The following is a 19,634-nucleotide window of genomic DNA, read 5'->3' as shown; positions in this document are numbered from 1 at the left end:
TGGACGGTGCCACCTTCATTGAAATACATAAAAGGGTCAAGAAAATGCATTCATATATAATAAGTACAAAATACAAAAGACAGCCAAAGGTAGGGGCTTACCCTCCTCACGATGTGCTGCCACTCGTCCAGGCCAGCGTCGGTCACCGCCTCGCTGAACTTCTGGATCTCCGAGATCGTCGTCATGCCCGCCGAGTCAGTGTACTTCAGTGTCTTTGGAAAAGCTGGAGGCTCGACGCCCGCTACCTCGATCTCCTGCAAAACTCAAAACGATTCATTATTTTGGTGATCATTCATCATTTATCAGTTTTATCAAAAACAACAAGTAAGTATGCTTACCACGATCGACCAGTACGCTAGCCTCCGGCGAACAAACTCGGCGTACTCCTCACCTACCACTCGCACCGGCCAGGTCATTCGTCCTCTTAGCCTCCGAAGGCTCCCTAAACATCGTCCGTGGAGGATCGATGAGAACCGTAAAAGTGTCACGGAAGCACTACCAAGCCAAACGCTCACCCAAGTACCACACATGCCCCATGGGCGTCGTCAACAGCAATCGGCTCGAACTCCGAGGATGGAGAACCTCAGTCACGAAAGCAGAAGCTCGGTGTAGCTCTCCCAAGGCCTAGACACCCACTAAGGCAGAGAACGGAGGGGCATTCCTATGATCGTCTCTAAGCAAAGAAAAGATATAAAATGAAAATCAAAGATACTTACGCTGTCTAAGCTCAGGGCGTTCATGTCCCTCCGACAAATGTCATAGGAAGACCGTTGACTCTTCCGACGGCACACGATCTAGTCCCTCATGACAGGGTACTCCCTCGGTACGTCCGCCGCCCTCGTGGGCGCAAAACTAGGAAAGTAGGAGTACACCCACGCCTGCAGACGAATAATAGTGGTTACAGCTCATTCTCTATAAAAATGATCTTTCATGTTTTCAAAAAGAGAAGAATAATGACAAAATGATCTTTCATGTTTCCAAAAAGAGAATAATAATGACAAAATGATCTTTCATATTTGTAAGGAAGGTTCGTATTTCCAACAGAAGTCCAGGACCGACAGTGGCAGGAGAAGTCTCCTTCTCCATCAACTCCGGACGAACCATGGCCCTTATGTAGCGTGTGAGGACCGCAAAGCTAGGAGTAACCCAGTCCCAACGACCTAGGCTACTCAAGTCAGCAAGAAACGGAAGAAGCTTCGTCGACAGTCTTTCCCCCTTGTTCCCAGGGTAAATCGAAGACAAGAACCACCACAGCCATATGCGAGCCCTTTTGCTCAGCAGTACATGGTGGTGGAGGCATCATGCATCCATCCATCTTCACCCTCACCGGAACCCTGCCGCCAAATTAGTTTCTCACGTAGGTACTCGGCACTAAACCATGAACGTGGGCCGCACTCATAGCCAAGTTCCAGCCAATCAGACTCCTCGCCGCGGCCGAGTCTACTCTCATGGCCGTCGATGGCCATACCACCGGCTCCTCTCCACACGGTAGGCCCGAGATCATGCCGTAATCCTCCAAGGTGACCCCTATCTCTCCAAAAGGCATATGGAAAGTCGAGGACGTGTCCCAGAACCGATCAAGAAAGGCTCGAATCAGGCAAAGGTTAGTTCGAATCTTCCTTTCCTTGATCTCTCTCCAACCTTTCACCAAGGCGTCGAAAACTCCCTGCTCGATGATGGCCTGCTCCTCCTCCATCAGCTTCCTGAAGGCATCCATCATCGTCATGTAACCAGAGAAGGACCTCATGTTCCCAGCCTCATGCGTCAATTCAAAAGAAAGTTTTCTTAAGCATAGCAAATGACAAGAAATGATGAGAAGTGAATAAATAAGGAAATGTGCAATAAATGAATAAAAGAAATGATAAGTTGAAGGCTTACCATACTCCTTACCGTCCTATACGATAAGTGGCTCTCCGCTGCCCAAATGAGATGTCTGCCATCCCATTTCTCGGCCCACTCAGGCGCTCCTGCGAGCTGGTGGCCGCCTCGTCCCACATTAGCCCTCCGTGGGGCCTCCTCCTTCTCTAGGTTCTCCTCCATCTCTTGAACGGTATAAGGCTCAACGTCGGTCTCCATGAAGTCTCTCCTCGACGTAAAAGGAATATCCTCTGGAATCAAAGCAAATAAAGCAATGCTAAGCGTGTTTTCAAGCGTATAAAGCGGCATTTTCGGCCATCTTTGGCCACGCTTTCCAAGTCCAACCACACATGTGGTAGTATGAGTCAAGAAGAGTCTAAGTTCGAGCCTAATTGTGGGTTCGAGCCAAAAATTCGGCAGCATTTCGCTACAATGTCAATTACGCCATATAAAAGTATTCCGGAGGAGCTGTAACGATTCAAAAATCCGGCATGATAGCAAGTTTACCCATTACTCAAGGGTTCCAAAACACCAATTTTCATCAAAAATGAACTAGTATAGGGCCATTTTCGAAGGGTTTTACGGTTTAGCAGAGAAACCGTCACATTTCGTCCTCAAATCCTTAATACTTGACGAAAATTCGAAAGGGATATATGGTTGTGTTCCTAGCATAGCCAATTACTCATTTATAATGTCAATTTCATGAGGCAAATTTATTTGGGACGAAAGCCCCATATTTTCGACATAAATGGGAATAAAAACCCTAATTTTCGACCCAAAATCAAGCTCAAATGCGAATTAAAGCAAGTACAAGACACATACCTTGATTAGTGATGGTTAATGGCGAGATTTGATCAAATGCTTGACGGAATTTGGTTGAATTTTTATGAAGAAACGAAGTATTTGTGTTTTGAAATGAAAATAAAACACGACTTAAGTTGGATTTTTACCCAGACATGGACGAGCTTTGGAAAGGACGCAACACTAGTTGTGCCTCTTCCAAAGGTCGCAACTTTTCCTCAATAAGCTTCCTCAAAATTCGTTGAAACTCGTTATAAGTTCGTTATTTGTGGGCCCAGGCTTCATGCGCCTTTTCCTCAACATATGGCTCCGTTTTGGCGTTCTCTTCGTCCGGATCAGCATTTTTCTTCAACAGACTACAGACAACCACAACATTTTGTTTCCCGAGAGAATTCATGATCACTAAATACAGTTCATTGGCTTCTCCTCTGTATCAGAATTTCGCTTGTAACAACCCGAGTGGATTTTCTCCTCAGCGGTGCCAAGGGTGTGCCGTTGTCGATTAAACCCTTTTCCTCAGCGATGCCAAGGGCCCGTCGTTTTCGATACCTTTATTTTCCTCAGCGATGCTAAGGACGCGTCGTTGTCGATTTCCTCCTCAGCGGTGCCAAGGGGGCGCCGTTGTCGATCTATACCTTAATTTTCCTCAGCGATGCCAAGGGCGCGTCGTTGTCGATACCTTTATTTTCCTCAGCGATTCTAAGGACGCATCGTTGTCGATTTCCTCCTCAGCGGTGCCAAGGGCGTGCCGTTGTTGATTTACACCTTAATTTTCCTCAACGATGCCAAGGGCGTGTCGTTGTCGATCTGTTATTTCTTTCTCAACAATGCCAACGGCACATTGTTGTCGAATCATTTATTATCTTTCTCCCCAGCGGTGCCAAGGGTGCGCCGTTGTCGACCCAACGTATGATTCTTCCCCGGCAGAGTCATCAATATGTTCCCCAGCGAGCGTTCGTTGCCGCTCATAGCCCACGTACTTCTCAAAAACAGAGTTTGCTTGAGATTGACACAAGCAGATTCCCTAGGTATGGTTTCTTCTTATGGCTGTAACACTCTACGGTAATTGAAGAGGTCCAGTGATAGGCTTAAATGACTAGTGCTTAAAGGGATTGAAAGTACTACTCATATCAACAAAGTGCACTTTCTTTTATGGTCATCCATGCGAAAGAACTCCAAAGTTAAGCGTGCTTGACTAGGAGTAGTCTTAGGATGGGTGACCTCCTGGGAAGGTTTCCGGGATGCGCATGAGTGAGGACAAAATGCGCTATAAAGGACCCGTGTTGATCTGTGGGCCATGCACACAGCTTGGTGAGCTATCATAAGTATCCGCTCCCGACCCGGTTTGGGCCGGGGTGTTACAAGTGGTATCAGAGAAACCCTGCGACCGTGTGGTGATCAGAGGTAGTTGTTATAAGCTCCTGGAGACAGTGGTTATACGCTCCATTGTGATCACACACCTAGCGGGGGAGGATTCTGGGTTAGCGGTTATGCTCCCAGGCGCAACGAGGACGTTGCGTTCTTCAAGTGGGGGTGACTGTAACACCCTACGGTAATTGAAGAGGTCCAGTGATAGGCTTAAATGACTAGTGCTTAAAGGGATTGGAAGTACTACTCATATCAACAAAGTGCACTTTCTTTTATGCTTATCCATGCGAAAGAACTCCAAAGTTAAGCGTGCTTGACTGGGAGTAGTCTTAGGATGGGTGACCTTCTGGGAAGGCTTCCGGGATGCGCATGAGTGAGGACAAAATGTGCTATAAAGGACTCGTGTTGATCTGTGGGCCATGTACACAGCCTGGTGAGCTATCATAAGTAACCGCTCCCGATCCGGTTTAGGCCAGGGTGTTACAATGGCTGGCGAGCTTCCTTACGTAGTCTAATGGACTTTAAACGACCCTCCCCGATAGTTGACAGTCTCTAAAATGTTCCCGACGACATGTCCTTGGCTCAGACTCCTTGAGCCGCCTCTCGTCGCCATAGTCGTCAGGTTGTAATCTTCGATTGACCTGATGGCTATACTTTGACTTTCGCCTTGTCCAACCCTCAGTCAAAGTGGGGGCTCTGTAGATACCTCATTTCTGCACCTCCGCCAACCACCCAGTGATGATTGGGCCGCATATTTGATACGCGGAACGATTTTATGACAGTTCGTAAGTTCATCGACAAGTGATAGTTCAAACACTCGAGTCAACCTCATGGTCATCATCTACGTGCCGATATGGTCATTTTGATAGTAATTAGAGTTCATTTGGAGTCCGGGTCAAAAACCGCTTCATTTTCTTAAAACCGTTTAAATGCCAAGTCGAAATGTTCCGGAATGTTCTAGAATTCTATGGATATTTATTCCTAATTAAATTTAATATTTTTAAGGAAATATCTTCCATATATTGTGTTTCACGGAATAAGGAAGTGCATATCTACCGAAATTCCATAAAAAACGCGGAAATCTTTCTTGTTGAGGAGGAAACCTCTGGGGAAATGAAGCAGCAGGTGCTGCGCCTCTTCCAAGGGTCGCAGTGGCTGCTGCGCCTCTTCCAAGGGTCGCAGTGGCTGCTGCGCCTCTTCCCCAGCCCTATTTCCATGCTTTCCAGAATATTTCCGTGATTTGTTTCCGTATCCGTGTCATTCCTAAACTCTTTCGTGTGTTTAGTATAAATAGAGACCTTAGGTCTCCATATTTGGCACGCGAGTGTACGCCCTTCTCTTCTCCCTTTGCATTCTAAGACCACGCTATTGCCTTTCGATGCCTACATGCTTGATCAATCGATCATGTAAGCTTAGATCATTCTGAGTACCAGTCACGTTTGCATGACCGACCAATTTGACCACTACACAATCAATTAATCAATCTTTTAATTCCTTTTTCAAGGGCACTTTCATATTTGCATAGATCGAGTCGAGTTACCACTAAAAACCGATTTAGTTAAATCTCGCGACGCTAACATGTAAGTCTGAGGGTGTAAAATCCCAATTTTATTTAATGTATTTTATTTTATTGTAATTAATGTACGGGTTTATATCATAAGTACGTCTAAAACCGTCTTCAAAAACATATTTTAAAACCCTTTGACGGAAACAGCAGAGAAACGACGTGGGGAAGAACCACATCAACTGATGCGCCTTCTAGAAAAGACGCATCATCTACTGCGCCTCTTCCAGAGGCTGCCTTCAGTTGCTGCACTTCTTCTTCTTCCTCGGGTTTTTGTTCCTTTCGTCTTTTATTTTTCTTTCTTCGTTCTTTCCCTTATTTCACCTAATAATTTTCAAATTAGTTTTTATAAATCTTTTTCAACCTTTTTCGGCTTGAATCCCTTATAATTCGATATTTGCGGGTTTTCGTCATCTTATTCAAACCCGGATTTAAGAGGCTCGATTCGTTCATATCAAGTCCCTTCAATTCGTCTTTGATATATGTTTTAATTATGTTTTCTTCATCAATTCTTAATCTTTAATTTCCGGCTCTTACTTCAAGTTTGTATATAAACTCGTTTTCAACATCGTAAATGATATCTAACCTGTAATAGTTCGTTTCAATCCATTTTTATCATTTTATGACAGTTCGTGATGCATATAATCTGACTAAATCACCTTCATTCGAGTTATATATCAATAATCTATCCTAATCAAACAACCAACGATAACAATTAACGAGTATGACTTTCACAGTCAGACACCAACTCAAGAACAGTCGCATGAACTGATGCGCCTCTTCTAAGGGACGCAGCAGATGTTGCGCCTGTTCTGAGGTGATTTCTGCCTCTGAACTCGTCTTTTTTTGACGTAGGCATTCTAATTAGGTTTTAATCGACTATTATCCTTATTATCACTACTAATTCGACATAGTTTCATATTTCAATTCTTTCAATTCCTTAAATTCTTTTATTTCTTTTCTTTTATTTTCAAATCCCTTTTTCAAGCGTACTTGTGACGTAAATTAAATTATCCATTGTAATTTATTATAGTTTATTTGTTTATGTATGATTTAATTGTATGGCACTCACATATAATTAATCTAACTTCCAACTTCGACTCACATTGTTTGCTAAAACACGAGTTCACCGACATAGTCTAATTTCACATGCTAGGATTAATCCATCTTTATTGCATTGCATGCATTACATCGACGACATATCAAATATGAACAATTTCTGTAATCATTAGTAGAGGCCGCTATCGAGGCGGGCGGGATTAGGTGTTCGAATTAAAGAGGTTCCTAATATGTACCCTCACCCCTTACTCCAGTTATCTCTGGACATCCATGTCCATTGGCATCTTCGAGAGTCATTCTAGACATAGAATGCTAAGGGTAACGAGTTCTAGTGTTCATGTCATTACTTTGTATCTTGACATGACGCGAAGTATTCGAACGGTTTCCAATTTTCCATAAAAATTGGTGGCGACTCCACAAATGCATGCTTATTCAACCTTTCACCGGTTTCAATGTCTCACCAATCGGTAACGGCCCATGACGTACTTTGGCAAACCAATGTTCCGTGGAGAAGTCTCGCCGCCTCGAAACCATCGCGCGGGTGCGCGCGGCGCGGGTGGCCCATGTCCACACCTTCAGCTCCGCTACACGCTGCCTTAACTCAAGACGTTGCTGCTCCAAATCAGCGATAGTCCTTATGAGCTTTTGATTCCTGGCATTGGTTGCTCTGCTTGCAGTCTGAACCACATCAATCATCTTCCTATTATACAGAGCTGACTGGAAGGCCTGTCACCAGAAAGCAAGGTTAGCAGATTCAACGGAAAAGGGGCTCGGAACGAATAAAGGCAGCAGAAGGGGCAAACTTACCATGAAGGCGTTGTGCACGTCATTTTCAGCCATCTCCTCGGGAGAGAACTGCTTGAAAGTTTCCACCAGTGGTAGAAACAGAAGCTGATCCATAGCAGGCCAATAAGAAACCTGGTCCACGTTCCCAAATCCTTCAGGAAATGGGTAGTGATACCCCCGCCAGCAGCAGCAGGGCTCGACGGAGGAGTAGGAGGATGGCGTGACAAGGGACTGACTTCCAAAGGCTCATGGGCAGATCGAGAAGTACTAGAGCGAGCAGGAGGCGACTGGAAGGAAGCAGCGGGAGCACTCCTCTTGGAGGCAGAAGGGGTATCAGGGCTCCCAGCAGCCCTCTTCCTCCTTGCACTCTAGAGGATGGCCTCTAAGGGATCAATTCTGGCACCGGCTATAGGAAAGAGATCATGTGTCAGGGAGTACCAGGTATACAAAATAAAATATCAAGCATCAAAGTCGTGAGGACTTACAAGAAGACATGCTGTGTGACGATTGTTGGGGATTAGAGGAGGAAGCATGAGAGAAACCAAGAATCAGGTCAGGAAACTTTCTGTCAGAGCGAGTATGCAGAACAACTTGTTGCGGGCAGGTGCAAGGTCTCCCAGGCAGATCAGATTGCGAGGACCTTCACATAAATAGAAAGTAAGCCAGTGAGCACGTGGAAATTAACAAGACAACAAGAAAGCTGCTTACTCGAAGTCATGACCCAGTCCTCGAAGATGTAGTCAGCAGGGGGCCGGGCTGAATAGAGTTATTCCTTTTATAGAAGAACTCTTCAAACCACTTCTTGTCCTTCGACTTCGACACATGCCTGAAGGGGGTCTCACCATGGCGAATGAAAACCGGCCTCTCCCCAGTGACCGGATCTCAAACATGTGTGCAAGCTCACCAAGACTAATAACATTGCTCGTATTCCGGCTGGCAGTAAGAGAATAGAGGAGAACCCTCCATATATGTGCAGCGATTTGAACCATGGCAAAGCCATTAGTTCGGAGGAAGTCCCGAACCAACTTAGGGAACGGGAAACGAAGGCCATACTTGAAGGGGTAGAGGTAAAGACAGATCCATCCCTCTCGGGACGTGTCCGCCTTCTGTCCAGGGCCAGGAATGACAATATCCAGCCCGTCACCGAGCCCTAACAATTCCTTGATTTGAGAAATGTCGGCAGTCGTCAAGGAGGAGTCGCAATTATGGGGGTGGGTGAAGAGGTCACGAGAGGGGAAAAAGGGGTGAGGCAACGGAGTGACCGAGGTAGAAGACGAAGGGGCGTGGCGAAATTTACCCATGGTAATACAAGAAAAAGATTGGAAAGATGGAGGTAATACCTAATGAAGCGGAAATGGAGCTCCGGCGAAAATGTTGAAAGTTCCGGCAAAGAAAGCGAAAGGAAGGGGAAGGGTTTTAGAGAGAAGAAAGGGTTTTGAAGTTGTTGGGAATTGATTGTGGTAAAGCGAATATGGGGCGATTGGAGTTATAAGGGAGAGAATTGAGGGGGCGAAAAACGAGGAGGCATGGGATAATGATGAGTGTATGGGAAGATTGAGCGAAAGACTGCGTAAGGAACAACTAAAAATTTCCCGCTCGTCAGTTCGAGACGTGTCTCGCAAGAAATTAGGGGCAAATTGTTTGGGCCAAAATCTGCATATTAGGCCACAGAGATAATTGATCCAACAAGAGGATTAGGAAGGACGAGTTGGGCCGGATAGATTGGCAGCCTTAAGAAGCTCGTAAGCATGGGGCAACCAGGTGGGCTTCAAGTAGATTGAAGAGCGTTGGGCCTCAGCTAGTAAGCTATTACCCGGCAGCAGGAGAAGCCCAACGATAGTATGATTTGGCTGACTTATCATGCAAGCAACCTAAACCCTATTAGGGTTTGGGTCCTATATATATGGCAAAAGAAGGGGAGAAAGGACATTCATTCATACACATACAAACCTTAGACATTGTACTAGCAAGATAACCGTGCCATACTCATTGTATTCGTCCTCCATATTACAAAGCTAGTGCAATCCTTGGAAGGGTATCGTCCCCTTTCCGCGGTTGTTTCCCACATTGGGTTTTCTGTGTCACTAAAGCTCTCGTGTCAATCACTTAAGTTACTTCTTTGTTTGTTTACGTATTGCCCATACATCGCTAACCTTACAAATAACGCATACGACCACTTTGACCTAATTTAACCTAATTCGGTAGAAAAATACCAAAACACTGTAACAACATACTGACGGATCAAACATACTAAAGCATAAATGTCTTCAATATACTAACAATACATCAATCATTTATTACCGAACTCTCCTCTATCTCAACTTTACCGACGAAATTATTAGAGGTAACCTAAAATAATGTGACATGACAATTTTAATATGACATAACAATTTTGAATGTGATATGCCAAATTAATATGACATAAATTGTCAATTTATTATAATTACCTGACATTGATTTAATTCACGTATTTAATAAAAAAAAAAAATAAGCAAACCTTTTCAATCTAATTTCTTTTTGCTCTATATTTATGTCTATATTAAATTCAATCTCGAAACGAACCCGACTCAAAACATCCATGCGGATCCGACATGGACACCGTAAAATTGCAAATCCATACCCAATCCCTGTCCCCTTTCCCACTTTCCCTCTCTCTCTCTCTCCAACAATATTTTTGGGAGAAAAAGCGGAATACAAGGCAACACAAACAAAGAAGCCTTGACATTTCACCATCTAAATCATCATCTTCTTCTTCTTCTTCTTTTGATCGTGCCAATTCACAAGTAGATTTCAAGAAAGGCTTTCCTTCTGATCCCCGATTCCTCCTTTACCCAGGTCTAAATCCCTCTTTTTTTTGTGATTTCTTATTTAATTAATTATGTTTTTGCATTTTTTTTTTAACTTAATTTGGTGAGATGGGTTTTGTGATTTCAGGAATTTGTGATCTGGGAGCCTTTCTTGGAATGGAAGTTGTCATTTATTGGAATTTGTAGCAGCAACCATCAGCTTGTTTGAATGGGGTAATTTTTTTTATTTATTTTTATTTCTTTTTGGGTAGTGCATTGTATTTTTGTTTGTTTGGATGCTATGATGTTATTGGTGATTTAGTTTGGATTGTTCTGAATTGGTTTGTTTTTTGGATGTATTGATGTGATACCATGAATTTTTAAGATTTAGATTGCATGCGGAACTCATTTATGTTAATCCATATTTGAATGGGTTAGGATTATTCTGTTGGGGGTCTCAAAGAGGGAAAAGCGACACTATTTCGGACCCTATCCACGAATTCGGCTCTTACTGTCGTCATTTTCGACTTCTAAGCTTTAATAATGGGGTTATATGAACTTCTGGCTTCATTCAAGTCATTGCCTTCTAGCATTACATTAAACTTATTATGTCATTGACGTAATTAGATCATCTCAAGTGAGACGGAAAAAGAAATTGAAATATCGTCTTTTCTTTTCAAATCTTTCCTGCATTTGAAGGATTCTAATTTGACTTGCAGTAGAGGAATAATACAGTTTCTGTGTGGATTCAATTTATTAACCCAAACAGGGGGAAATTTTCCTTCCTTTCCCTCCAAGTCCGTCCCTCTAAACAAGGTGTAAATGTTGGAGTTGGCCGGATAATATTCGCCCTTTTCCAGAGGAAGGGAGCTTTAATGTGTCATATAATGGATCGTTCCAATTAGAACATATTTTTTTGAATTTGCAATATGGAGTTGACCTTAGGCACCCTTGATTTGTGATCATTTTGTTGAAGATTGCCTTATAAGTAAGCCTTCCACAGAGCAGTGCCTGTCTTGCATGTTGTATTAAGCCTGACTCAATAGCATCCGTGAAAGCTTTACCCAAGAAGAGAACGGGTCAAAGTCAAACAAAAAAGACATCTAGCATTTCGAGGAGTTCTTGGACAAGCGTATGTGAGATGGATAACACTACAGTACAGTCACAAGGAAGCTTATCATCGATCAATACATCAAGCCGAGCCCTTGATATGCATGCTGGTGTTAGCAGCTCTAGTTCTCCTTCAGAATTTGTAAATCACGGTATATTGCAAATTCTACAGAAACTCTTCTTTTACTACATACTTAGTTCTATTGTGTTTCCGTTGTAACATAACCTCTTTAAAGGTAAAGTTTTCAGAAGTTTTGTTTCTGATTTATCATTCGTTGTCGATATGATAACATTTTGTACTCAGAATTCAAAATAGCTGACCTATATTATGAAATTGTTAGTCTCTCTTTTGTTATTTCCATTACGGCTCAGACTACCTCGTAAACTCTATCTTGCTTCTGAACTGTGGTTGCTAATTAAGGGTTTTTACCTTTGTACTTTGTTTTTACTGGATATTTGTCTCATCCTTGAAAAATTTGTTGGTTGAAGGTCTTAATCTCTGGAACCAGACTAGACAACGCTGGGTAGGTAGTAAGAAACCAACTAGCAAAGGACAGCTGGCTCGAGATCCAAAATTAAGGTTGGCAATCGTCTTTACTCGCATTCATCTATCATTACACTGATTTCATTAATCTTAAGGAACCCTCGAAGCCACGAGTCACAAGTGATAAGTCACAAGTCACATTATACCAGAGCCTTGTTTTTTACTCTAAGTGGGATGTTTTGTGTAATTAGCTTATGTTATCCTTCATATAAGAAACCATTTTGAAATGATTTGTCTAATTTTACCAAGCATATATATAATCAAAGCCTTGGTTTCAACCTCGTGTCTCAGCAAAATCAGTTGCTTTACAGTATTTTCGCTCATGTTTAATTTCAGAATCGGGACCTTTAGGTCTATACACGATGCACATATATTATTAAAACTTATATGAGATAATCACATGAGAGATGAGACAATGGGCGTAACCATGCCTAGCTCAAGCTCGGGTGAAAGCTCCCACCCGTCGAGCCTAAAAAATTGGAGCTTGAGTTTGGCTTGGAGGAGCTTGGTTCGTCATTATATTCTTTTCGTTTTCGGACTTTTTAAATACGAGTATATAACTAAAAGTAAATATTTATAAAAACAAATACAATTGTAAATACTGAAATGACATATATGTGTGACCACCATATAATTAAATGAGAAATACATGTATTTAGGCTAGTGCGAAACGTTTCACATAAAACTCACAACTCTCTGTTGCGCTCACATTTGCGTATGTGCTTCTCACTTATATCAATATAACTTTTTTGAGCAATTTTTCTTTTTTCTTTGTTTTTTTACTCCTTGATCTTCTCAGCGATAATGGTTTCTGCATAGTTGATTCATTCTGGCCTTGCAGTTGGAATACGACATATGAAAGCTTACTTGGAAGCAACAAGCCGTTCTCCCAGCCTGTACCTCTTGCCGTAAGCCCTTTCTTCATATATGCTTCATATTTCAATAAAGTTTGGTTTATTAGCGTAAAGCTTTTTTTTACTAACTGAAATTATGGGAATGTTTATATTTTCAGGAAATGGTAGATTTTCTTGTTGATATTTGGGAGCAGGAAGGAATGTATGACTGAAGAGCATCAGGAAGGCGATATAGGCTTCTTCACCATTTAGTCACAAGTGACAGCCTCTTTTGCTGCCTTACAATTCAGTGTCCATCGTTTGAGAAGAGAGGGTAAGAGAAAATTTATTTGTAATGACGAAGTTAGAAAAGACGCTTTCGAAATCTTCTGAAGGCAATTTTCTAGAAGTTGTCTATTTTCTTGAATGAAAATTTGGGAGTTTTCAAGTTTCTTTCTGTGATGCAGTAGCTAAGTCGCAACACCATATTGCAACTGAGTTGAGTTGTACGTACATCTATTGTTATCACAAACTAATTTGAGTTGGTATAGACGGTATTAGTGGCGCAACGCGGCAATGACCAAGATCATAGCACAATGACTGGTTTTGAGTTGGGAGATTTAATATCATGTAGGCTTTTCTTGTTTATTATTTTACTTGGAGCTCGTGATCTTAAATTTAGGCCCGAGTTGCCATCACAATTGGTATACAACTGCTTCAAAGGTCTCATTGTGATTACTTGTAGTATATTTTTAAGATGCTATGTCTAAGATTTGACCATGATTGCGGTCTGCGGATACTGGAATCAACTCTCAAACTTATATTTAATACCAAGAAATTGTCGGTCCATTGTGCGAGCATAAATTTTGAATAATTACTTTTTTTTTTTTTTTTTTTTTTTAATTCTTTGGCAGCCGTAAAAATAACATTGGACACAAAACTCAGGTAGTTTTGCTTAAGACAGTAAGATCCCGTTTTATTGGTAAAATGAACCTAAATACCACCAATTATTTGGACTTGTTTTACCATTAAAACGAATATTGTGGTTTTAAACAAGAATTTGTATGGGGCAAAATTGTTTTATTGCGATCAAGTGTTCCGTGGAATATGAGTCAGTTATTCTGACAATGCGGAAGGCTCTGTATTTGTAAAAGCAGCCTTTACAGAGTAGGGTCCATGTTTCAGATGCAAATGAAGGTCGTCAAATGTTATTTACAGTCACATGTTTGAATTTTAGAGGGACAAAACAGTAATGAAGACCAAGCACAAAACATGGCTTATAAGTTATAACTAGGGAGTAATTAATTACAAGACTACCAATTACATACTCCGTATCAGTTAACTTAGCTGGTAAAATCGTGAAAGAGTATCCACATTGGACCAATTTGTTTAAGACACAGAAATTGGACAAAGGATTCGAACTAGACTTATATAGACATGATTATTATTGGCAAAGTCAATTAATAAGATTAAATAAGAAATACTAGTTGATATAATAATGGCAATAATTTAAGCAAGGTAGAAGAAGATAATAAGTTGGATCATGGTGGAAAGAATTTAGTTCCACATTTGCATTTCCATGAAAGAAGATAGTAGCTATCATGATTGTTGTCTCCATAATCGTTTGAAGTGATTTCACGAGTCTGATGTTGACGGTGTGTATGAACAACAAGCGTTGCGACGCATGGTTTGCAACTCATGCACCTCTTCACACATGTAGGCGGCCTCGAACCAAGCACCTTTTTTCTGCTCTTCATCTCATCGTCTACCAAGTATACATACATACATACATTCATGGAAACTAATTAAGATCATTAATAAATGGAATAACTAGAAAACGTTCAAATCTCTTACATGCATGCAATTAGACGATCTTACTTACAAAAATGTTGTATGCGACATAAGTTAACATGATATTTCATATTTGTAATAATGTATATTTGTTATAATGTCGAATGCAATAAGTAGGTAGGTTTACCTGAAACAGAAAGTGTAAGTAAGAAAGAAATGATGAGGATACAAGTGATGATAGCCATTTTGATGAATTGATGTTGATATCTTGTTAATGAAGCCATATTATGATGAGTACAAACTCCGGATTATTATTATTATTATTATTATTATTATGCAACATAAGTAGTATTATTAGTGAAAGAGGATAGAGTTGGGATTGAAGAGGCTTGAAAAATGGGATAGATTTCATATATTTATGGAGTAGATAGAAAACAAGGGTGAATTTTAGAGAAGGGTTTAAGGCTGTTTCCTTTAGAAGAGACATGGTACTCATATCAACGACTCATTTTCTTCTATACTCATTTCTCATTGCATCATACATTCATACACCCACTCACCATTATCTTTCCTGTCTTTGACTTATTCTCTCTATTCTCTGTTTTTTTTTTTTTTTGGGAATTGTTTCTTAGAAAGTTTCCGATCTTATTGTTTTGTACAACATATTTGACTAACCATAAGTCTCTCTTGTGATGGGTATATCCGTTACAAGCTTGTGACGGGTCAAATATCACTCATTTGAGTAAATAAGATAAAAGTAAGAGTGTCTAGGGAATCACAAATAGTTTGTCTTTATCTACCAAAATGGGTATTATTTGACCCGTTACAAGCTTCTGACGGATATCGCCCGTCACAAATGAGAATTTGTATTTGACTAATGAGTTGGTATTTGTTGTATTTGGAATATTAAAATGGTTACCATTTATTATAAAGTGGTCATTGTTTATCTGTCGTACTATACGAACGTCTTTTAATATAATTTGTGTTTGAAATATTGTTTCAGGTAATTGGTACAATTGTAGAAACCAATTTTATCCACTAATATGGTTATGTTTGAATTATTTTTCTTTTGTGCGCATGTAAGACCACCTTATCCAAAACTAACTAATGTAAAATATATACTTCCTCCGTCCCGTTCAATTTTTGTCCTTTTGTTTTGGCACAAAGACAAAGGAATGAGGAAAAAGCCAATAACTAAATGACAAGTGGAACAAATTGAATGAGAATGATCAAATTACTCATCAAGTTCATTCTTAAAATAGAAAGGACAACAAATGACTGAGACACCCCAAAATAGAAAAGGACAACAAATGACCGAGATAGAGGAGTATATATATATATATATATATATATATATATATATATATATATATATATATATATATATATAGAGGTAAGATCTAATGAGTCCCTTACCTCATTTAAGTCCTTAAGTCCCTCTAAGGGCCATTGGATGGACTAAATGGAAGGTTGAGATGAATTTGATTAAAGGCCATTAAAAAGAAAAGGAAAAAAATGTGGATGGTTGGATTGAGATGGATGGTTGAGATTGAAAATTACCAAAAAACAATTACCACTAATCAAATTTCTACACACTAATTAATTTTTCTTTCTCTCTCTAGCCCCTAATTAATCAGTTTTGAGTTTTAGATTTCAGAAGTGTAAATGTAATGTTGTATGAGTTTTACAAGTGTAAATGTGACGGAAATATAATTTTAACATTTTACAAGTGTAAATGTGAGGTTTTACGAGTGTAAATGTAACATTTTAAGAGTGAAAATTTGATTTTTTTGTGACGGAAATTTTGAATTTATATAATTTTAACATTTTACAAGTGTAAATGTGAGGTTTTACGAGTGTAAATGTAACATTTTAAGAGTGTAAATTTGATTTTTTTGTGACGGAAATTTTGAACTTATATAATTTTAACATTTTACAAGTGTAAATGTGAGGTTTTACGAGTGTAAATGTAATATTTTAAGAGTGTAAATTTGATTTTTTTGTGACGGAAATTTTGAATTTATATAATTTTAACATTTTACAAGTGTAAATGTGAGGTTTTACGAGTGTAAATGTAACATTTTAAGAGTGTAAATTTGATTTTTTTGTGACGGAAATTTTGAATTTATATAATTTTAACATTTTACAAGTGTAAATGTGAGGTTTTACGAGTGTAAATGTAACATTTTAAGGGTGTAAATTTGATTTTAAGAGTGTAAATTTGGTCCTTTGAGTGTGACTTTGGTCCTTTATAAGTGTAACTTTGGTCCTTTTACGATTATAACTTTAGTCCGGCTCCCAACAAACACCACCAACGCCGTCCTCCACCACCAACTCATATCCACGAAAATAGGAGTGCAAATATATATAAATTTAACGAGTGTAAATGTTCAGATATAGGAGTGTAAATGTAAATAAATATAAGTGTAAATGTTAAGAAAATTGAGTGTAAATGTACACAAATACAAGTGTAAATGTTAAGATTTACGAGTGTAAATGAAAAGAAATATGAGTGTAAATGTTAAGAAATATGAGTGTAAATGTACACAAATACAAGTGTAAATGTTAAGATTTACGAGTGTAAATGTAAAGAAATATGAGTGTAAATGTGAGGAAATACGAGTGTAAATGTAATGATTTACGAGTGTAAATGTAAAGAATTTTGAATAAATGAGTGTAATTTTAATAGAGTACAAGTGTAAATCTAAAAAATGAATGTAAATCTAATAAAATAATAGAGTAAAAGTGTAAATCTGAAAAAAAAAAGTATATAAAATAAAATCTAAATAACAATAATAACCCACCAACAATATAGATCTAATATTAAATGTGAGGAAATAAAAGTGTAAATTTAAAGAAATATGGGTGTAAATGTGAGGAAATAAAAGTGTAAGTGTAAATGTGAGGAAATAAAAGTGTAAATTTAAAGAAATATGGGTGTAAATGTGAGGAAATAAAAGTGTAAGTGTAAATGTGAGGAAATAACAATAATAACCCACCAACAATATAGATCTAATAAAAAGAGATTGAAAAAAAAAATATCTTACAAAAATATAGCACTAATAATAATAATAATAATAATAATAAAAAAAACACAAAAAAAAAGGAACGATTGAGGTTACTCAACTCTTGTATTTCCAACAAAAAACATTTAAAAAACAATAACAAAAAACATATAAAAGAAAAACAAAAAAACAAAAAACAAAAAGAACAAAAAACACAAACAAGTCAGAACCAACAAAACAGATAAGAAAAACAAATGGAGGATGAAGAAAACAAAACAAAAGATGAAGAAAAAGAAAAGATGAACCAACAAAACAGAAAAACAAAAGGAAAACGAGAAAGAGATGGTGGAGGGTGCGTGTTATGTTGGGTTGTGGTGGATGGTTGTCGAGTTGAGGTCGTGTGTTGCAGATCTGGCGTGGTTGAGGTGGTGGTGATGTCGGGTCATGGGAGGTGTCGAGGGTGGTGGCCGGTGGGTGTTGAAGAGAAAGGGGAGGATGCACGAGGGTGGCGCGTGAGGGTGATGGAGGGGTGATGCGTGGTGGGTCGTGGGTTGCGGTGGTGGTAACGGACATGAGAGGTGCGGCCAGTTGAGGGAGGTCGGGGATGTTTTCGGTGGTGGAGGTTGTGGGGCCGGTTGGTGGTGGTTTCAGATCTGGGGTGAAGGGGGATATGCGGCGTTGTGGGAGTCGGGTGAGTGAAGGAGGTTTTTGTGGGGGGTGTGGGGTGGTTGTCGGTGTGGGTGGTGGCGGGCTTGGGGTGTGGCTCATATTTGGAGTGGTGAGGGTGGTGGGTCGGTGGTGGTGAGGATGAGAGGAGGGTGGTGGTGCGGGTGGTGGTGCGGTTGGTGGAGGTGGAGGTGTCGTGGGGTCGGGTAGGTGAGGAAGAGCAAGAGGAAGGGGGGAAATTTTTTTTTTTTGAATTATTTGGTTTTAGAATTTTGTTGGATTTTTGAGATGAATTGAGTTTTTCTAATTTTTAGAGAGATGAGGAGGAGGATAATTGTGAGATGAGAGAGAAGTGAGTGGAAAAAGAAGGGTTTTATAGTGGAATTAGGGCTTGATTAGGGATAGTAGTGAGGGAAAGTGATTAATTAGGATTGAACCCCTAATTTTAGCACTAATCCTCCCTTTTTCCCTTTCAATCTCCACCCTCCATCCCATCTTTTTAAGGGCTCTAAATGGGACTTATGGACTCAATGATAAGGGGTGGACTCACTTGATCCTTACTCTCTATATATATATATATATATATATATATATATATAGAGAGAGAGAGAGAGAGAGAGAGATATTGGATTTGGTGATTTTGGTTCTTATGTTGAGTTGTGAGTTGGGTGAATCTCAACCACTAGATTATATTAGAGATGAGTGACCAAGATCAAATCTTACATGTCATATAAAACCATTGTCATTTACTTATTTTCTCTTTTTTCTAATGTTACTTTTTTTTTAATTTTAATTTTTTTCTCTTTTTTTTTTTATCTCGTGTTATTATGCTTTTTTTTTACCCCTTTGATTTTTGTTTTCTCTTATGTTTTTCTTTAATTTACTCATTATGTTACCTTTTTTTTCTTTTTTCTTTTTGTACCGGATTTTTTTTTACTTGAAATTTTTTTTACTCTTATTTTTTTACCTCGTGTTATTATGCTATTATTGTACTTTTTTTACCTGGATTTTTTTTACGACTTTGATTTTTTTTCTTTTTTTTTACCACATGTTATTGTGCTGTTATTGTTATTCCGCTGTTATTGTGATGTTATTCTGCTGTTACTTTGATTTTTTTTACGATTTTGATTTTTTTTTCTCTTTTTTTACCATATGTTATTGTGCTGTTATTGTTATTCCGCTATTATTGTGATGTTATTCTGCTGTTACTGTGAATTTTTTTACGACTTTGATTTTTTTTCTTTTTTTTTTACCATGTGTTATTGTGCTGTTATTCTAATGTTATTCTGCTGTTATTGTGATGTTATTCTGCTGTCACTTTGATTTTTTTACGACTTTGATTTTGTTTTTTCCACGTGTTATTGTGCGTTATTCTACTGTTATTCTGCTATTATTGTGATGTTATTCCGGTTTCACTTTTGATTTTTTTTTACTACTTTGATTTTTTTACTCTTTTTTACCGCA

General features: G+C 39.2%; 1 protein-coding gene and 1 long non-coding RNA gene across 8 annotated transcripts; one reads left to right on the top strand and one right to left on the bottom strand.

The window, feature by feature from the left end:
• The first annotated feature begins 10,063 nt into the window (after positions 1–10,063).
• Positions 10,064–13,292, top strand: LOC141599715 (uncharacterized). 7 transcript variants are annotated; one of them, XM_074419817.1, is made up of 6 exons: positions 10,064–10,270; positions 10,370–10,455; positions 11,230–11,483; positions 11,821–11,911; positions 12,717–12,783; positions 12,888–13,292. In XM_074419817.1, the coding sequence occupies exons 2-6, from the start codon at positions 10,451–10,453 to the stop codon at positions 12,939–12,941; spliced, it is 471 nt and encodes a 156-aa protein (XP_074275918.1). In that variant the 5' UTR covers positions 10,064–10,270; positions 10,370–10,450; the 3' UTR covers positions 12,942–13,292. The 7 variants fall into 7 exon arrangements, with proteins under 7 accessions (XP_074275918.1, XP_074275921.1, XP_074275919.1 ...); XM_074419820.1 differs by having other exon boundaries at positions 10,065–10,270; positions 11,225–11,483; XM_074419818.1 differs by having other exon boundaries at positions 10,065–10,270; positions 11,225–11,483; positions 12,675–12,783.
• A 669-nt stretch (positions 13,293–13,961) lies between these two features.
• Positions 13,962–15,107, bottom strand: LOC141602666 (uncharacterized). The gene is made up of 2 exons (XR_012524592.1): positions 14,687–15,107; positions 13,962–14,473 (listed from the first exon to the last, which is right to left on the bottom strand). It is a non-coding gene; the product is annotated as an uncharacterized LOC141602666 (long non-coding RNA).
• Between the last annotated feature and the right edge of the window lie 4,527 nt (positions 15,108–19,634).

This window comes from Silene latifolia, chromosome 9 (assembly GCF_048544455.1).
Source record: "Silene latifolia isolate original U9 population chromosome 9, ASM4854445v1, whole genome shotgun sequence".
NCBI classification, from domain to species: Eukaryota; Viridiplantae; Streptophyta; class Magnoliopsida; order Caryophyllales; family Caryophyllaceae; genus Silene; species Silene latifolia.
This window is presented reverse-complemented; position numbering and strand designations above follow the sequence as displayed.